Below are 18,490 nucleotides of genomic sequence, written 5' to 3'. Positions count from 1 at the left end.
TGTCTTTAAAATGGTGTATGGTTTGTATAGAATAACATTCTTCTTAATATACATATGCATTTCACAAGATAAATCTTAGTATAGTATGCTAGAAAAAAATCAGAAACAATATTAAAGGAATACAAGTCTTATGAAAATTATACAATAATATTATATTATTAGTAATAATCTCAAAAAAGCATTGTATTCCCCAATAATGAAAAGAATATAGTCACAAATCACACTCATTTTATGCCATATAGTTGTAACAATTATATCATTACTTTGCCATCCATGAACATAATTTGATTAAAACTGTCATACTATATGTCACAAAAATATAAATAACGTTTTATTATTTGATTGTCATAAAAATGGCATACTTTGGTATGCAACAAAAACATCAAACTAACTGTTTTTCCATTTAGCTTGTAGTAAAAGCATCTGTGAGCGGACAAATCCTCTTTGGACAAATCTACATGTTGGGAATAAGCTACAGAATCCCGGGACCTGAGAGCTGATGATGAACATTATGATCAAGGTTTTTGTTTTTTTTCATGGTCATTTGATCAGACTCAGCGGCGACAGAATGGGGGGGGGGGGGGGCACATGGATGGGAGGACAGTCAACAAAGAGAGGACACCAGGCATTGGGATCCACTCAAGTTGAGGGATTCCGTTCAATATGCTTCACTGAAACCTCTCTATTAACAGTTTTAGGGAGCGTATCCACTGTCTAATGCTGAGCTCTGTTTGGGTTCCTCCCTCCCAGCGGAGTGCGAGGTGTGCGTTTCAGGGACGCACGGTGACCTAGAAACACAGTGCCATCCCCTTCTTTTTTTCAAGTCGGAGGGCTTGTGTTCATGCTCTAACGGTCAGGCTTTTTAGAGTGCAGTGAAACAAAATGACCTGGAACAAACCGGTCTTTAATAAGAGCTGTACTGGGTTTCACTGTGGTTCCACTGGGCTCTTAACCAGGACGGGGCCCGACTAAGAGCACAGGTCCGTTGGTGGGAATGATCCATTGTTGCATCACGCCTCAAACGGACGTTCACTCAGGTTGTGGAAAATAACCCCGTTGTGTTACGGTTGTCACCTGACTGATGTTGTGCCAGTTGAGTCTATCGGGCCGGGATCAGAGAATGTAGCCTGTCTGCCAAATCTGCCTCAAACCCAAAATGCCCTCAACATGTTTGGGTCGGTATGAGAGGGAAATAGACAACGCCAAAGATCAGTGCTTCGTTATCTTTTTTAATTACTGTTTAATGTGCTGCCACATTATCTGAAGTTAAAAGAGTTATAATCAATGTCTTCATACCAGCAATCGACCAAATGAGTTACCTAATACCTAATAATTGTAATGTTTAACATTTTAGGGTTTCTGCTACTCAGAACTGAGTTTTTCCTTGGCTTACATATAAGTCAATTTATTATTTGGGGGTATCAAACAGACATTTGATGAGGTTTTGAAAATGTTTTATTTCCTGTGTTTTGGTAGATCAGCATTAGATCAGTATCTTCTATTTACAAAGAAATTAACATAAGTTGCTTCAAGCCAAGCAATAAAAATTCCTGCTTTAAAGGTCAAAAGGCGCCAACCGATAGTTCCTCCATTGTGAAACCAGTCTGGGCTCAGAGGAAGCTTGTTAACGGGTCTTAAGGATCTTAAGGATCCGAAATGCATAATAGAGCTAACAAGCGACATGCGTCAACAGTCCCTGGTCCCATAGCAACCTGTCTGTGTATTCACCTTCAACCTTATTTTTCTTTTTCCATCACAGCAAAGTCAAACACTATGCCAGATATATGGCAACTAGACCTGTTCTGAAAAAAGAGATCTTTAAAATACTTGTATCACATGATCATGTTTGTGCCAGATGAGGAGTTTATTATTTCAACACCATATGTGTGGTTATCACCAGCTAAGAACGATTTGACATGTTTGCCAACAGTACGGAAGTCAAAGCGTCACTGTGCATCTGTAAAGTGGCCCGTGTCCTTGATGCTGAGCATCACACACATGAACCCACAGACATTTAGGGGCCTATAAGCTTTCCACTGCTCTCTGACATTCTACAATATGATTAATGGAAACCCCAGTGATGGATGCACCTTGCTCGTAGTCATCACTATTACATGACGTCTCATCTCTCTCAGGGTCAGGGGTCATTCCCTCCCCCCCCACACACACACCTTGACTTATCTGGCCCAGCCCTACTTTCAATGTCGGCATTGACATACACACATATAGGACTATATACGACTCAATAGGGGTCAGTTATCAGGGATATGAGGTTCAGGGGTAAAAAAACACATATACTGTACATTAGTGTCTGATCAAAGGTCACCACCACTTAAACGAACAATAAAAATCTTACACAATTCTTTGCAACAGGTTCAACCTCACTTATCTGTCTCCGAGATGAACCTCGGCCCAAAGACTGCGGTGTGATGACAGAATCCAAGTCAAACATCCGACTGCCACTCTTTAAACAGTGACTCATGGCTCTGGCCGGGCTCACTATTCACCAGGAATAAGATAAAATACTTTAAAAAAAATGTAATCGCATGAGCAAATGCAGCACCAAAACAAAGTACCGAAACTCATAAACACATAATGTTTGTACACTCCTTTAAAGTCAAACAGATGTCCACACTGAACCAGCTTCCACTTTCAGTCCGGGGGGCAGACTCGGTCAGTTCATTTAAGATAAAGCTTAAAACGTTCCTCTTTGATATTGCTTATAGTTAGGGCTGGCTCAGGTTAGCCTGGACCAGCCCTTAGTTAAGCTGCTCTAGGCTTAGACTGCCGGGGGACTTCTTAGGACACACCGAGCCCCTCTCTCACTCTCACTCTCTCCTCCCACAATCATCCATGCTTTATTAATGTACATCACTAATTAAGCTTCTTTCCGGGAGTTTTTTGTGCTTTCTCGCCTAGCAGGTCTCCGTGGATCATAGTTTCGTGCGGACCCCGGTTCTGACTCCTGGCTCATGGCTCTGCTGACACCTGCTGCTGCCATCATCATTACTTTAAATATGATTCATATTACTGTCATCAAAAACCAACATCTTTCTGCTCTCCCTCCCCACAGAAGCCTCTGTGGATGGTGGTTCGATCTGATGGAGGTTGTCCCTGCAGTGGTCCTGCCGTACACCTCTTCTGCTACTTGCAATTACTTGTATCATTTCAGTTAGAGAAATTGAATGTATTGTACATCTTTTACATTGTTGATTCTGTACACATGACATCCATTGCAGTCTGTCCATCCCGGGAGAGGGATCCCTCCTCTGACGTTCTCCCTAAGGTTTCTTCCCTTTTTTCCCCATTGAAGGGTTTTTTTCATATTTTGGGGAGTTTTTCCTGTGCCGATGTGAGGGTTTCGGGACAGAGGATGTTGCATGTGTACAGACTGTAAAGCCCTCTGAGGCAAATTTGTAATTTGCGATTTTGGGCTATACAAAATAAAATGAATTGAATTGAATTGACTGTAAAAAAAAAGTTGGGTGAACTCAAAATTTCAAGGCAACAAACTTTGGTAAAATTTTAAGTTGGGAAATTAAACTAAATATTTCAAGTTTGTCTTTTGAGTTTGCTCAACTCTGAATTCTTTTTTTTGTCAACTCAACAGTAAGTTCTAATAACTCATGATTTTACGTTGTAATAACTTCAAATTCTTACTTCTACTAACTGTCCTGTAAATCAAACTGACTTATGCATTTACATTGTAATTACTCTCCACTTTAATTTGGTTTAGTTAGTTAGTTAGTAAGTCAGAATAATTTGAGGAATTTAAAATTGCACACTGCGATAGTTTATAATGTAACTCTATAATTTAGAACCAGGAACTTCTATAAAGACGCAACATACAGTATACATTCAAAACATTTGTTTTAATTACACTGAAACAGCATCAAATCCCTTCCAACAGTAAGTAACTCTCCCAGTCGTCAACTTGTGCTACACTTATATACTTGTAAAATTTGAGATTGAATGATAGATCACATGAGTTACGTATAAAAGACCATGCAGCAGAACAGCTTCGACGGTGTGGGTGAACTTGCATTTGGTGTTTTTACAGTGCAGATGTGAGTAGTTGTGGGCAAAAGACTTCCATTCATGGGAGGGGAACTGGCTGGACTCATTAGGAAGAATCAATCATTGTTCAAATATTTGTTTAGTTTTTGAGGTCATGATAGTTCTACTTTGAGTCATACGTTCAATGCATTCAAATCTTCAGAAAGAGGCGGAAGAAACAATGACAACTTATAAATACTGTACCACAATGAACAAAATGGTTCAACATTTGTTCAACAATGTTCAATAAAGGTGAACATTTGTCAACAATGGCTTTGGGAACCACGTCAACCCATGTCGTCGGTTACCATGGGGACGGCCGCGGCTTGCATTCCCCACGTAGGCGAGAGGCCGCCTGCTCGACGCCCAGCTCCAGAAGCGACTCCACTCACAACGTCCACACACCAATCCGTCAAATAACTTAACTTGTGCGATTGCCACGAGATCAGCCGTGACTTGAAGACCGTAAACACACATCCCCCCCCGCCCCCCCCCCCACACACACACACACGCACACACACGCGGTTCACAATCTGAAGACCACATCTACCGCGGCGCGCTCTCCTTTCCTCTCTCCTCACATGCACTGAGGAAACTCAGAGGGGGTGTGTTACTGTAGGAAGGCTGATTGTCTCTGACAAGTGCGCAGCAGGAGAAGGAGGTCCCGGGTCGGGGGGAGAGGGTTGGGGTGGGGGGGGGTCTGTCAGATGTAAAACACACAGGCTTTGATGTGCACTTCCAACGTGGTGGAGCCACAGCAAACTGATAAAGCCGGAAGACCCGCATCAGAGGGCGGATCAGATAAGAACTGAAAATACAGTGTGTGAGTGTGTGTGTGTGCGGGTGTGTTTGTGTGTGTCAGCTTCAGTGATGTTTATGGGACTCTTTTGGAAAACAGTTTTCATTGGGGGGGGGGGGATCTTCTACTTCAGAGGTCAGCCTGGGTTCAAACCCCTCAAACTTTACTATACACTGATTCAGACACATGCTCCTCCGTGATGCTGCCGCAGATGATTATGGTGAAAGATGAAGGCTGTTACTGCCAGTTGACCTACCCGTTTATGGCGAGAAGAAGAATCAAAGGGCCCAAAACGGACCCCCCTCCGCGAGCTATTTTCTCAAGAGAGCAGAAGGAAAAGCACCCAGACAATTACAAATCTCGCCTCCTTCTACAGCAGTGGGCATGGGGAGCTCCCTGCAGAGGCCTCATTTGTTTCCCATGAGATGAAGGAGGAACTGCTCAAATAAAAGCTGACCATCAGGAGTTCACAACATCCTCAGACATTCAGGCTCCTTGAGCAAACACACTTATTGCCGTCTATTTCTTTTTAATCAAGCGAATGCATGCACGAAGGAACCCTTCCTTTTACACAGCGATGTGTTGTAAAATGTGGCAAAATGTTATCGCCTTTTATTAATTGAAAACTTCCCATCAGACATACTCAGTACATACTTTGTACTTTAAGCGTGTCTGAATCTCACAGTTGCGATAATCCATAATACTAATGAGATAAGATTGTCACGGACATGCCTCTCCAGAATTACAGTATGAAATGAATGGGTCAGGAGTTGGAAATAGAGGCCCCCACCCCGCCGTGCAAATAGTTGCATGTACACTGTGGCTCCAGCTCACGGCCCTGCAACGGATCGCTACTCTAAAAATACACCTGCGGTCGCTCGGGGTTCGCTTGATCGCTTTCGATTAACAGCACCTTCCTGCGACGGTCCGATGAGTAAGAAGCTTCATTTACAGTGAAGGCGAGACGCTGTGGGAAAGAAAGATTAGCGCGGTTCCGTCTGTGAAGCTAATAAACAAATTAAATCAAGAATCTTGTCATCTTGGAGATTGCCTAGCAATGACAATGTGCTTCCCCACTTTGTAAAAAGCAGTTCTGGTAGGGAGACACTTCACCTGCTTTATGCTAAGCTAGGCTAACCTCCCTGTATATCCATATTTATTGTAACAAAGGTATCTGACTTCCAAGAAAGGTTGTAATCTGAAATATCAACAGCTAAATAAAATACCAAGTAACTCATTCAACTGATCCCATGATGGAATAACAAAGCAGCGTCTTGGATTCTTTTGAAGATTACAGTAATCTGGAGGAGAACAGGAAAAAGAGAGGTGCGGACCAAAAGGGTGGCTTTGCAACGCTCGGCGGCCTCCTGGCACAATTGTCTGGAGGCCTGCCAACTGCTCACATTCCTGCCCCCTTTTCTTTTGGGACTCGGAGGTCCTGAGTGGCAGAGTGGCATCGGAGGCCACACTAAATCTGCAAGGAGAGGGTGAGAAAGGAAACCTGGAAAACAACAATAAACCAGGTGAGAACAAAGAGAGAGAGAGAGAGAGAGAGAGAGAGAGAGAGACTTTCACCCCTCCCTTGCCCTCATTCTCTCCTTCTGTGTGCGATCAACTGGAGGGAGGTGCTCAGATGGGAACAAGGAAAGGGAGTCACCAAGCCCCGAGGGAGAGGACGCACGCACACACACACACACACACACACACACACACACACACACACACACACACACACACACACACACACACCGTAGGAGAGACATGGGAGTCTGATCAGCGGCGGAATGGGTCCTTCTGAACACTAGGTTTACTCCGCGGACCCGTTTCTGGAGGTGCAAACCGAAGGGAGACGGAGACGTGAATTCCAGGGGTCTGACCTGACCCGCCTCCTCCTCCTCCTCCTCCTCCTCCTCCTCCTCAGGATGGGATCCCCCGTGGCGTTTGCATGCCTGCTGTTGGCGCTTTCCGCTCTGGGAGGGCAGCGCCCGGTGTCCGGGGGCTGTTCAGGCCGATGCTGCCGGGGCAGAGACCTGAGCTGTCTGACCACCGGCTGGAGGATGGACCGCACGTACGGGACGTGCTACTGCGACGAGGGCTGCGCGAGGACCAGGGACTGCTGCTTTGACTACTTCACAGAGTGCCCAGGTGAGGGGACGAATGGAGAGGGGGGGGGAAGGGCTCTCCCAGCGTGAATGAGTCCCAAGTGGACGAGCTGTGGATGCCGGGGAGAGATAAGCAGGCAGGAGATAGCTGGAGAAGAAAAGATTGTTCTCGGTACATAAGCTTGTTGGCGCTTTCTTGGTCTGGTGACACTACACTGTTCCCTATTTATCCAAAGCATGTGAAAGAGTTTTATGAACGTTTATCTCTCGTTTATCTCTCGTTTATCTCTCGTGCTGTGTACCGCAAACAAACAAGGCCTCTTAGTTTTCCTTTTGGAGCAAACAGAACCACCATAACAAGTTCACCCAAGTGCCCGGTCTGACCTCATTTCAGCCGACCGCCCCACATAATGGAATTAGTTAAAAAAAAATATTTGAAGAATGTGATTCTGTCAATCAGTTGCAGCAATTACAGTTCAAGGCACACAAGCCGAGCGCGCCTAATGTGTGTCATGGGCCGATAAGGGACTAAATCTGCATGCTTAATGCATCAAAGCTCGATCGTCGGCCGAGCGGGGGAGCTACTGAAAAGAAGAAAAAGAAAAATCACAGGACTTGGGCATCCTCTCAAACCTGGAAACTAGTTCAACCAATGCTCCGTTGATCTAAGGAAGTTATTCCCGGATACTTAGCTCCATTACACTGCTTCACCGGAGCATCGTCATCATGGCGCCTGCGAGAACGCTGCAAGTCACCTCCGCACACATTAGACCAAAGCAATCGGTGTTGCCCTTGGGTCCAATTTCTACGAGTCTACGAGTGCCATATACTCTCTCCCACGACATCCAGCTCAGGACTGCGCTGTGGGCGACTGGAGCTATTGGAGCGGCTGCGCCGAGGCCTGCCGGCCTTCGGTGAGGGTCCGGGTGCGTCACGTAGAGCGGCGGCCCAGTAACAGCGGGGAGCCCTGTCCCGGCCTGGAGCAGCGCAGCGGCTGCAGGGAGTACAGAGACCGCGAGGGGGGCCGCTGTGGACTAAACTCAGGTGCACACGGACACGACTCTTCCTGTGGATTACCGCACCTTCAATGTGTTTCGCCTCCACTAATGTTTTTTTTCTATTCTTTTTTTGGTCATCAGGTCCCGCGTTCATCACCAGCATGGAGTTCGGAAAGGCAAGGCCGAAGCACGACAGCTACGGAAACCCCCTGGACCCCGGGTAGGTTTCACCTCGGGCTGCCTGTAAGGCCTCGAGTAATCGGAAGTCTGTAAATGCAAGAGTTGAAAAGTTCACGAATGCTGCCGAGGGTTCACTTCATTTCGGCATTAAGCTGTGTGACTTAAAATACAAGAGAGAGAGAAAAAAAGGAGATAGCAGCTCAGCAAAGTCCCCATGTACCAGTCGGTGTTTGCTCACCTGGACGTCTGTCTACAAAACATTAAATCAAGCGAATGCTCACAGGCGGCTGCAAGCCTTTGGCATCGAGTGTCATACTTCAATAAAGGGGCGTCACATGAAAAGCACACATGCACAAAGGGCTTAGATGACAGCGTGCAATGCATTGTGTGCAGTTCCCTGGGTCCCCATTGGTGGACCTATCAATCCTTTTTCACACTCCATTGACTGGTTTGTAACACGATCCCTGTGTCAGTAGCCACACTGGGTGCTGACAGCCTTTAGCCCTCTAGCTTGATTCACAAGTCTTAATATCTCACAATATCTCATGACTGACTGACCCCTTGTGACCCTGCATCAACACCCCTCAGGTTCTGTGTGGAATTCACACTGGAGTCCCGGACGCCCCATTGTACAGTGGAGAACCGGCCACACACGCACTGGATGCGCTACATAGCAGAAGGGTTTAAAGTGTGTGTGGCGTGTGAACCTCCTGCCATGCACAACAACAGTGGCAGCTGCCAAGGCGACGGCCTGGAATCAGAGAAGTACGAACCTTTATATACATGTGCATGTGTGTGTATGAGATCTTTTAACGTTCGTAACAAACCTGGACTACAGATTTAATGGAACAGCAAAGTTTTTACAGATGTTTGCCATAACTTAAAATGTAAAGTAAACAATCTAGACATGTGGATGGGACTTTGTGACACACACATTAAAGGGGCTGCGACTGTGTTGCAGAGAAGCTTTGCTCCACTGGCAGGCCGTGGGGAACCATCAGTGCAGCGGGACCTGGAAGAAGATCCGCAGGACGCAGCGGTGCACCTGTCCGCCGCAGCACAGCTTCGTCTTTATCTGATGGTGGACACGCCGCCCGGGGGCCCCCCCCAAGTGAGAGATCGGAGGGCTTTGAGTGGCTTGCGAGTCTAAGAGACTGTGGTGGAATGCAATGTCGTGTCTTATATAATAATATGCTATTGAGATAAAAGTGTGTTTAACGCTATCACCGTGCACGTTCCCCTTGTTCAGTTACTTTGCAGCTCGCCATGTACAGACAGGTTTGGAACTTGTTCAAATTCACCCATTTTATTACACATTAAGCAGCTATCAAAGACATTTGGTAATCACTTTAATTGTAACAATTTCTTTCCCTTCCCTAAAGTGAGTTGGGTGCCCTCTAGGGGTATGAAAAATATGTACACCACACATAGAAAGGATCCATTTTCAGAGTTTAGCGACTAGGAAGCTGAGTCTTAATTTGCTGGGCTTGTATATACAAGCCAACACGACAGCTGTAAGAGTCTTATGTGCATTTAAAACATGACAAAACATGACATTGGTGACCAATGTCACAGAACTTAAGTGATTTTATAAACTAGGACGTGTTGTAATATATAGAACTCTATATATTATATTATTATATAATAGAATTCTATTATAAAGTGAACCCTTGCCTCCAGATCACCTGCCGGTGTCCTGAACAGATTGTAAGGATGCAGTTCACAGAATTGAGACAATACAGATAAGACGTGAGAACAAACAGCTCGGAGTTATAACTCAGTCGTTCTGCCCTGCTAGCTTGGACATCTTCTGTAATATCTCACGGTTATAGTTAATTAGCTTGTGTATGCAAGAAAATAAAATGTCTGTGCATACATGTTAAAAAATGTGTTTGCTCCAGTTTTTTGTTTCGACTCGATTGATTTCCTCAAGATTAAAATATTACTTTTAGCTAAATGTCCATGGTGTAAGCGCTTTGGATTACTTTAACATGACTGGAAGATGTTCTTTACTCAGCATGAAATATATATTATGCATCATATCTTCCTAAATTGTTAGAAGAAGATTACGTTCTTTATCTGCATTTTACACGTTTTTTTCAAGTTTTAAGACTGTTACTGTCAAACGCAGCAGGTTGCTAGGCAACGAGAGCGGCAGATAAAAAAAGCTAACCAGGAAGTCCCCCGTAGGTCAAACAGTCCCATTTCAGGGACCACTTCAAAGTTCAGACAGGGCACAGGTCGACTGCGAAGGCCGGCTCCTCGTCAGGATGCAGCCAACGAATGTGCTGCGAGGGGTTAAATCGGTGAGGGAGTTTTGTGTCCCTCACATGTGAACCGCTACGCGGCATCACGTAAAGGTGAACGGCTCTGGAAGGTCAAATGCATCCCTTCATAGAAGGCCACGGACTGAGCTCAAGTATGTGGGGAATTGTCTCAGTACAAAAAAAAAAAAAAAAGCAACACGCTGATAACACAAAAGTAGCATTTACTTGCTGATAAAAAGTTACGCTTTCCTTTTTTTTTTTTTTACAGGTACATTGCTACAATGTAGAATTTAGAGAGGGACTCTCCTTCAGCCTACTATATGCGCCTTCCTCAGAACTCTCCAGCGGTCTTTCAGCATCGTGCCAGTGCGTCCCTCAAAGTCAAAGTCCATTAATATGCGAGACCAATTCCCCTGGCCGTGGCGCTTGACTCCAGTCTGAAGAAATGTGTCCAGCTGGTTTGTCCATTTCTGGACAAAGAGAAAGATGAGGAATTCAAATCTCAGAAACCACACCAAAAGGCAGAATTTGAGTGACGTTGCATATCTTCACTTGGTACAACATACCTGGGGTCTTTTTCTTGTTTTCTTAATCTTCGACTTGTCCACTGACTTTGGGGATGTCATCACCAATAAGTCTGATAGTGGGAGGTTTAACATTATCTAGAGCTTTTATTTTCATGCTCGGAAATGTGCGAGATACATAATGTGGTTGTTAATAGAGTTCCTTATCTTTTAGAAAAGAAAAGATTTAACCAACCGGTCTTGGACATTCTCCTGAGGGAGACAAATGACTCCTTGCATGAATCCGATTGCCATTCATCCAGATTTTTTGTTGACAGTAATTTCCGTTTTGTTCTGTGGAAGTGTGAGAGTGCCACACAAATATTTGTAACTCCACAGCTGGCTGCATATCTGCTTCTACCCAAACATTCACAGCAAAAGACATATTTAAACACTAATTTCCACAAACTTCCACTTTCAAGACAGAAATGTACAGAATAATGTTCAGTTATACGCAGATTAAAATAAAAAAATAGCATGTTGTTAAAAGTGATTTCCTACTTTCTGTTCCCTGTTGATTTGTTGGCTTCTTCTGACACAGAGCTGTCCTTTGTCACAGTGTCCTCCAAACGCTCACTGAGAGGTGACGACTTCACAAAGTTTGTGGCTTCCTGATAGAAGATAAAACATGAATTACTAAACATTACACCCCGATACTCTTCCAAAGCTACACACTTCTGAAGTGTGTTTCTAGTGAGGTTTGAGCAGAGGTGTGTGTGTGTGTGTGTATTTTGGAGGTAGAAATCTGGATAAATAAGGCTTGGATTATACCTCTCCAAATGTTTCCATAGTATTCTTGCTGACTTTTAAAGTGTCCCCCCTACTTACTTCAAATTAAACTTCTCAGGTTTTGTAATATTTGTTCAAAGTGGAGGCTTGCAAGAAAAAGTTTTCCCTCAAGATGAAGCCCAGACCAGCGTGAGCAATTGATTGACAAATGGTTATTTTTTGAGTATTCCTTCAAGTATTGCTATAATGTGAAATCTAAATTAACGAGGCCTGTCATTAGAATGCCCTTCTAGGTTCAACCTTGGCCAGGCCTTTTTTGTGACTCATATTCTAAACTTTCATGCACAAGCAGTTCTGTCAGATCCAGAAGACGCTTTTCATCTCATTTGGATGACAAATAGTCAATTAACTATGAATGATAAGGTCACATCTGACATTGTGAGGACGACGGCCTAGCTGAGCGGCACAAGAACAAGAAAATGTACGGACTGCGGTTTGTTGAAACTCGCCGTTGGCTGTGGCAAAACATTGGTTGCCTGATGCCAGTTAAATAATGCGCAACCGAAGATAATCTCAGTCTCAGAAACAGAGAAAAAACGTTTTTTTTGTGAGATGGTATCATCCTCTTGCTGGATGTAAGGAATGACCTTTTGCCGCTATTTGTTAGATATATAAAATGTTTACTCTCTTCATAAAGAGACTAAAAGAAAAAAGAATTCCAAGTAACAGTCAGGCTTTTGTGTGTTATCTTTTGCACAACTTGCAGATGTGACGCTGAACGTGATCAGTTTGCATGTACAATATGTTGAAACAACATTAAAGTTAATACTAACACACAGAAAATTAGTTAGTGGTGATTATTTGGGGGCCACAGCTAGATGTGGATTTGGCCAATTGTCAAAAGCTGCTAGATACATTTGATGTGCTAGATCACTCAAAAGGTTTTACAACACACTGGCTCCGGTCCTGTACCTTGAGAAGGTAGTCAGAGGGATTCTTCTCCAAGTAGGCGTCCAAGTAAGACTTGATGCTCTCCAGCAGGCGGATGAAGCTGAAGCTCACGAGGAAGGGGTGGTAGGTTTCTCTCCTGGTCACTATTGTCGTCAGCTTGACTATCAAGTTCTGTTGAATTTGTTATAGAGTATTAAAAGTAAATCATTCTAGGAAAATATTGCAGTATTAAACCAGTGCTTCTGAAAAGTAAAGAGAGAAAAAGAAATACCGACCTGTGGGAATTCACTGTTGTTCTTATACCACCTGAGGGCGGAGGAAGCAGACGATTGTTTGCCTTTCTCCAAGCACAAAGCCACAGACTGGGAAGATGGGCAAAAGCATCAGAATCAAAATGGATACAAAACATCCCCTGTGAGTTTAACTTGAAGGAGTGCAACAGCCTCCAGAATTCACCTCATTATTTCAGTGACAGCCGGACACAATTTAAGTCTCGACATTCTTTGATCTTGTGCCAATACACCCCCAAAAATGAGTTGATGCAAATACCTGGACAAGCAAAAGATGGGTGATGTTTTTGGACAAAATTTTATCTTTCACAGTGTTCTTTAGGTCCGGCCAAATTTTGGCAGCAGACATCAGGGGCATCACATCAGCTTCCTCTTCAAACTGGACATCTGAGGAAAAACAATACATGATATGCTTAAAAACAGGCCCTCAAAAGGGTTCGTGATTGAACATCTGTACGAGTGTCGAGGTAGAGAGGCTCTGATTCTGAGAACTTACCCAATTCATTGCCATGAATGACTCTTGCAAGGAAGGCACATACCATCGTTTTCTCGTGATAAATAGTTCCTTTCATTCTTGGACAGATTTCTAAAATCAAAAAGGTTGACAATGTTATTTAAAAAAAATTGGTGTTAGCCCCTCGGTATTAGTCCGGTAAAGTTAGCAAGATATTGACAGATTCAGACTTCACGGCTCAATAGCTCGTCAGCGAAACGACATTAAAACACAAACGACACCTCTCTGTAACCGTAGTGAGGTCGACTACCAACTACACCCCGAATTAACCTTCATTTTACCAGAACAGACGGCTCAGCGAGCTAAAGGAATCATTTTGTTTTTAAAATGCGGTCGCTTTCGAGGCAAGTGCGCAGGGACCGTCTGCAAAGTACAATGCGTAAAAAAATAACTAAAAGAAATATTCAATAACTCCAATGTTATGAATAGTAGCACCGCCAAAATCATGACATATGTCCATGAGCTTGTACTTGTTGTACTACACCCTTTACTTTGTTTGAAAATGGCTTTTCAGTATTTTATAAGAATATTTTTCCATTTTTATTGCAAATACCATTCAATAGCTCCACTATTATAGATGGTAGAGCCACCAAATTGAAAGCATATGAACATGAGCTTATACTTGTTGTACTACACCCTTTACTTTGTTTTTCAAATGGCTTTTCAGTATTTTTAAAGAATATTTTTTGCAAATACTGTTCAATAGCTCCACTATTATAGATGGTAGAGCCACCAAATTGAAAGCATATGAACATGAGCTTATACTTGTTGTACTACACCCTTTACTTTGTTTGAAAATGGCTTTTCAGTATTTTTAAAGAATATTTTTCAATATTTTTTGCAAATACTGTTCAATAGCTCCACTATTATAGATGGTATAGCCACCAAATTGAAAGCATATGAACATGAGCTTATACTTGTTGTACTACACCATTTACTTTGTTTAAAAATGGCTTTTCAGTAATTTCAAAGTATAAAACTCAATATTTTTGGCAAATAATGTCATGGACGATAGCACCACCAGAACCAGGCCATCAATAGTTTTTTTGATACAATTTAGATTATAATTTCTTTGAGTATAATCCAAATACATTCTATTGCAGTGTAGCTTCATTAAACTTCAAACAAAGATCACTCGATCCCATTTGATTTTCATAAAACATAATATTTGTTATGGAGCAGTTTTATAAATCAATATAAAGACTCAGACACACAATCTTATATTAACTAAAGGCTTCCTGAAAACACTCAACCCAGTTGTCATTAGTTAGTCTGCAAGTATCATTGATTTGATCAAACTACTGCAATTGTAAACCTATGTTTCATACTTTACGTTGGTTTTGACCAATACAAATATTAATACATATATTAAGATAAGAGCCATTGGAACTTATTCACTCGAATTATTTTAATTCAAAGAAATATTACATAACAATATAAACATATATTTTAGCTTGAACAACATTTTTATGACTTTAAACAGGTCTAAGGAATAAAAAAAAGTTACGCTATAAACAAATGTTCAATTCAGTTGCATATATTTTGCTGAACAAATTTTTTTTTTTAATGTTTTTGTGCCTGACTTTTTTCTCAAAACTTTAGCTTGAGTCTGCCTTTCTATAGTATAGACTGGCTGTTACACAACAAACAATACCAAGGGGTGCCTTTGCTTGGTATTTCGACTGATGTCATTCCAAGGCACTGCGTGTGAAACCATCTTGAGCAGGTTTCACATTGAATCTACATGGGAATAAATACATTGAATGTGTTAAGAAAATGGCAACTTAAGGAAACCTGAAATGCATAAAGGCATTATAGCAATATTTGATTAATGTTATTCTTTGAAGCTCAGTCCAGGTTATTTACGGATTGTTCACAACTCAGATTATACCCTAATGTGTAGAAACATTTTCTCACCCAAACAACATGAACAGCAGGTTTGGGAAGGTCCTCATTTCCACAGCAGGAACAGATACAATTATATACAGCCATGTGCAAATGCCATGATTCTGGTGGCTCTACCATCTATAATAGTGGAGCTATTGAATGGTATTTGCAATAAAAATGGAAAAATATTCTTTAAAAATACTGAAAAGCCATTTTCAAACAAAGTAAAGGGTGTACTACAACAAGTACATGGTTATGGACATATGTTATCAATTTGGTGGCTCTACCCTCTATAACAGTGGAGCTATTGAATGGTATTTGCAAAAAATATTGAAAAATATTCTTACAAATTACTTAAAAGCTATTTTTAAATAAAGTAAATGGTGTAGTACAACAAGTACAAGCTCATGTTCATATGCTATCGATTTGGTGGCTCTACCATCTATAATAGTGGAGCTATTGAACAGTATTTGCAAAAAATATTGAAAAATATTCTTTAAAAATACTGAAAAGCCATTTTCAAACAAAGTAAAGGGTGTAGTACAACAAGTACAAGATCCTGGACATATGCTATCAGATTGGTGGCTCTACCATCTATAACAGTGGAGCTATTGAATGGTATTTGCAATAAATATTGAAAAATATTCTTAGAAATTACTTAAAAGCTATTTTTAAACAAAGTAAATGGTGTCGTACAACAAGTACAAGCTCATGTTCATATGCTATCAATGTGGTGGCTCTACCCTCTATAATAGTGGAGCTATTGAACAGTATTTGCAAAAAATATTGAAAAATATTCTTATAAAATGCTCAAAAGCTATTTTTAAACAAAGTAAAGCGTGTAGTACAACAAGTACAAGCTCATGTTCATATGCTTTCAATTTGGTGGCTCTCCCATCTATAATAGTGGAGCTATTGAACAGTATTTGCAAAAAATATTGAAAAATATTCTTATAAAATACTCAAAAGCTATTTTTAGACAAAGTAAAGCGTGTAGTACAACAAGTATAAGCTCATGTTCATATGCTTTCAATTTGGTGGCTCTCCCATCTATAATAGTGGAGCTATTGAACAGTATTTGCAAAAAATATTGAAAAATATTCTTAAAAAATACTCAAAAGCTATTTTTAAACAAAGTAAAGCGTGTAGTACAACAAGTACAAGCTCATGTTCATATGCTATCAATTTGGTGGCTCTACCCTCTATAATAGTGGAGCTATTGAACAGTATTTGCAAAAAATATTGAAAAATATTCTTATAAAATGCTCAAAAGCTATTTTTAAACAAAGTAAAGGGTGTAGTACAACAAGTACAAGCTCATGTTCATATGCTTTCAATTTGGTGGCTCTCCCATCTATAATAGTGGAGCTATTGAACAGTATTTGCAAAAAATATTGAAAAATATTCTTAAAAAATACTCAAAAGCTATTTTTAAACAAAGTAAAGCGTGTAGTACAACAAGTACAAGCTCATGTTCATATGCTATCAATTTGGTGGCTCTACCCTCTATAATAGTGGAGCTATTGAACAGTATTTGCAAAAAATATTGAAAAATATTCTTATAAAATGCTCAAAAGCTATTTTTAAACAAAGTAAAGCGTGTAGTACAACAAGTACAAGCTCATGTTCATATGCTTTCAATTTGGTGGCTCTCCCATCTTTAATAGTGGAGCTATTGAATGGTATTTGCAATAAAAATGGAAAAATATTCTTTAAAAATACTGAAAAGCCTTTTTCAAACAAGATACAAGTTGTAGTACAATGAGTACAAGCCCATGGACATATGTCATGGTTTTGGTGGTTCTAGCGTTTATAATCGGGAAGTTATTGAATTTTTCTGTAATATGTTTTTCCGCATTGCACTTTGCAGACGGTCCCTGCGCACTCGCCTCACGGTCCGCGCACTTGTCTCACGAGCGGCCACTCGTTAAGATCAATGTGAATTGTACAGCTTCTGCACTGGTCCGTGTTGGTCAAATTATACGTTATTTGGGTTGTAGCATGTTGTCGACATAACTACGGTTACAAGGAGGTGTCGTTTTTGTTTCATCGTCCTTTCGCTGATGAGCTATTGAACCGTGAAATCTGAATCTGTCAATATCTTGCTAACTTTACCGAACTCTCGGTATTCGACAACTAACGTTAATACGTAACGTTAGTGGATTTTGGATAAGTGAAGTTAACGTTAGCTAACCAAACAACTTCGCGTTAGGTAACTTACTTTAACGCCGTTAAATCACCTAAAATAATGACACGATAGTTTTTATCAAAAGTTTTACTGGATAGTTCAAACTGCCCGATTTAGGAACCAGTTAACGTCAACTGACGCTACAACTTACCCCGGAAAGTCGAAAGCGTTTCATTGAATTCATCAAATTGGTCTTCCTTGAATCGTCGACACAGACTTACAAACAAAAAGTCAAAGATCCACCGATTAGCCACAGAAGTAACTTGGGAAAAATTGACGCTTTCATCGCAACGAATTGCAGCTGTAGCGTTTTCACGCTCAAAGTTAATCTCATCTTCCATGTTTTGTGTTTTTATTTTCAAATTCATTTCTGCTTCCTCTTTGTTGTTCTCTGCGCCGTTGGTGATTTCCCGCCTCTCGCCTCCCCGCAGCGCCCCCTGGCGGCGGGAGGAGTAACCTGCTGACGAAAAGAGGTTAATAAATACACAACACTTCATCTTCTCTGATAAGTCATGACATTTTCAGATGCCACTTTTTGGGGATTTTTTTTTCTATTAAGTGAGTCTACACGTTTACAGTTTAACATACAACTGAGACAAGTTGTGGAAATTGGATGCAAACGTCCCCACCGACCTGTTCCCACACGTGGAACGTAATTTAATAATATCATAATAGTGTCTAATGCTATGTGACACAATCACTGTATTGCATACAGTCTTTCTATCCTATATACAATACAATAAATACAGCAACAATAGTCCAATACACATTCCTATAATGCACAACATCTTCACTTACTGCAGTGCAAGGTTTCTTGCGAGATTAAAGTTTGGCAGTAGTTCTCTGCACTGATCAATCGTTGATCCAGCTTCCTGAGTGGTCAGACTTGCTGCAAACGCAGTGTCAATCAATGGATTTAAAAACTGATATATTTGTTGCATACTATGCAATGGTTCTTGCATAGGC

At 41.5% G+C, this 18,490-nt stretch overlaps 2 protein-coding genes across 4 annotated transcripts; one reads left to right on the top strand and one right to left on the bottom strand.

Annotated features, from left to right (window-relative positions):
• Positions 1 to 6,245: 6,245 nt before the first annotated feature.
• On the top strand, positions 6,246 to 10,761 carry LOC119198907 (somatomedin-B and thrombospondin type-1 domain-containing protein). 3 transcript variants are annotated; one of them, XM_037456502.2, is made up of 6 exons: positions 6,246 to 6,378; positions 6,661 to 7,000; positions 7,807 to 8,001; positions 8,097 to 8,175; positions 8,724 to 8,900; positions 9,097 to 9,783. In XM_037456502.2, exons 2-6 carry the CDS (start codon positions 6,778 to 6,780, stop codon positions 9,212 to 9,214), a joined length of 792 nt encoding a protein of 263 aa, XP_037312399.1. In that variant the 5' UTR covers positions 6,246 to 6,378; positions 6,661 to 6,777; the 3' UTR covers positions 9,215 to 9,783. The 3 variants fall into 3 exon arrangements, with proteins under 3 accessions (XP_037312399.1, XP_037312400.1, XP_037312401.1); XM_037456503.2 differs by having other exon boundaries at positions 6,288 to 6,378; positions 6,777 to 7,000; XM_037456504.2 differs by lacking the exon at positions 6,246 to 6,378 and adding an exon at positions 10,671 to 10,761 and having other exon boundaries at positions 6,419 to 7,000; positions 9,097 to 9,246.
• Positions 10,646 to 17,916, bottom strand: terf1 (telomeric repeat binding factor (NIMA-interacting) 1). The gene is made up of 9 exons (XM_037456501.2): positions 17,676 to 17,916; positions 13,432 to 13,521; positions 13,195 to 13,322; positions 12,921 to 13,007; positions 12,667 to 12,816; positions 11,467 to 11,576; positions 11,162 to 11,259; positions 10,969 to 11,039; positions 10,646 to 10,872 (listed from the first exon to the last, which is right to left on the bottom strand). The coding sequence occupies exons 1-9, from the start codon at positions 17,890 to 17,892 to the stop codon at positions 10,711 to 10,713; spliced, it is 1,113 nt and encodes a 370-aa protein (XP_037312398.1). The 5' UTR covers positions 17,893 to 17,916; the 3' UTR covers positions 10,646 to 10,710.
• Between the last annotated feature and the right edge of the window lie 574 nt (positions 17,917 to 18,490).

This window comes from Pungitius pungitius, chromosome 19 (genome assembly GCF_949316345.1).
Source record: "Pungitius pungitius chromosome 19, fPunPun2.1, whole genome shotgun sequence".
Classification (NCBI taxonomy): domain Eukaryota; kingdom Metazoa; phylum Chordata; class Actinopteri; order Perciformes; family Gasterosteidae; genus Pungitius; species Pungitius pungitius.
Note: the sequence above shows the minus strand (reverse complement) of the source record. Positions and strands in the feature narration are given on the sequence as shown.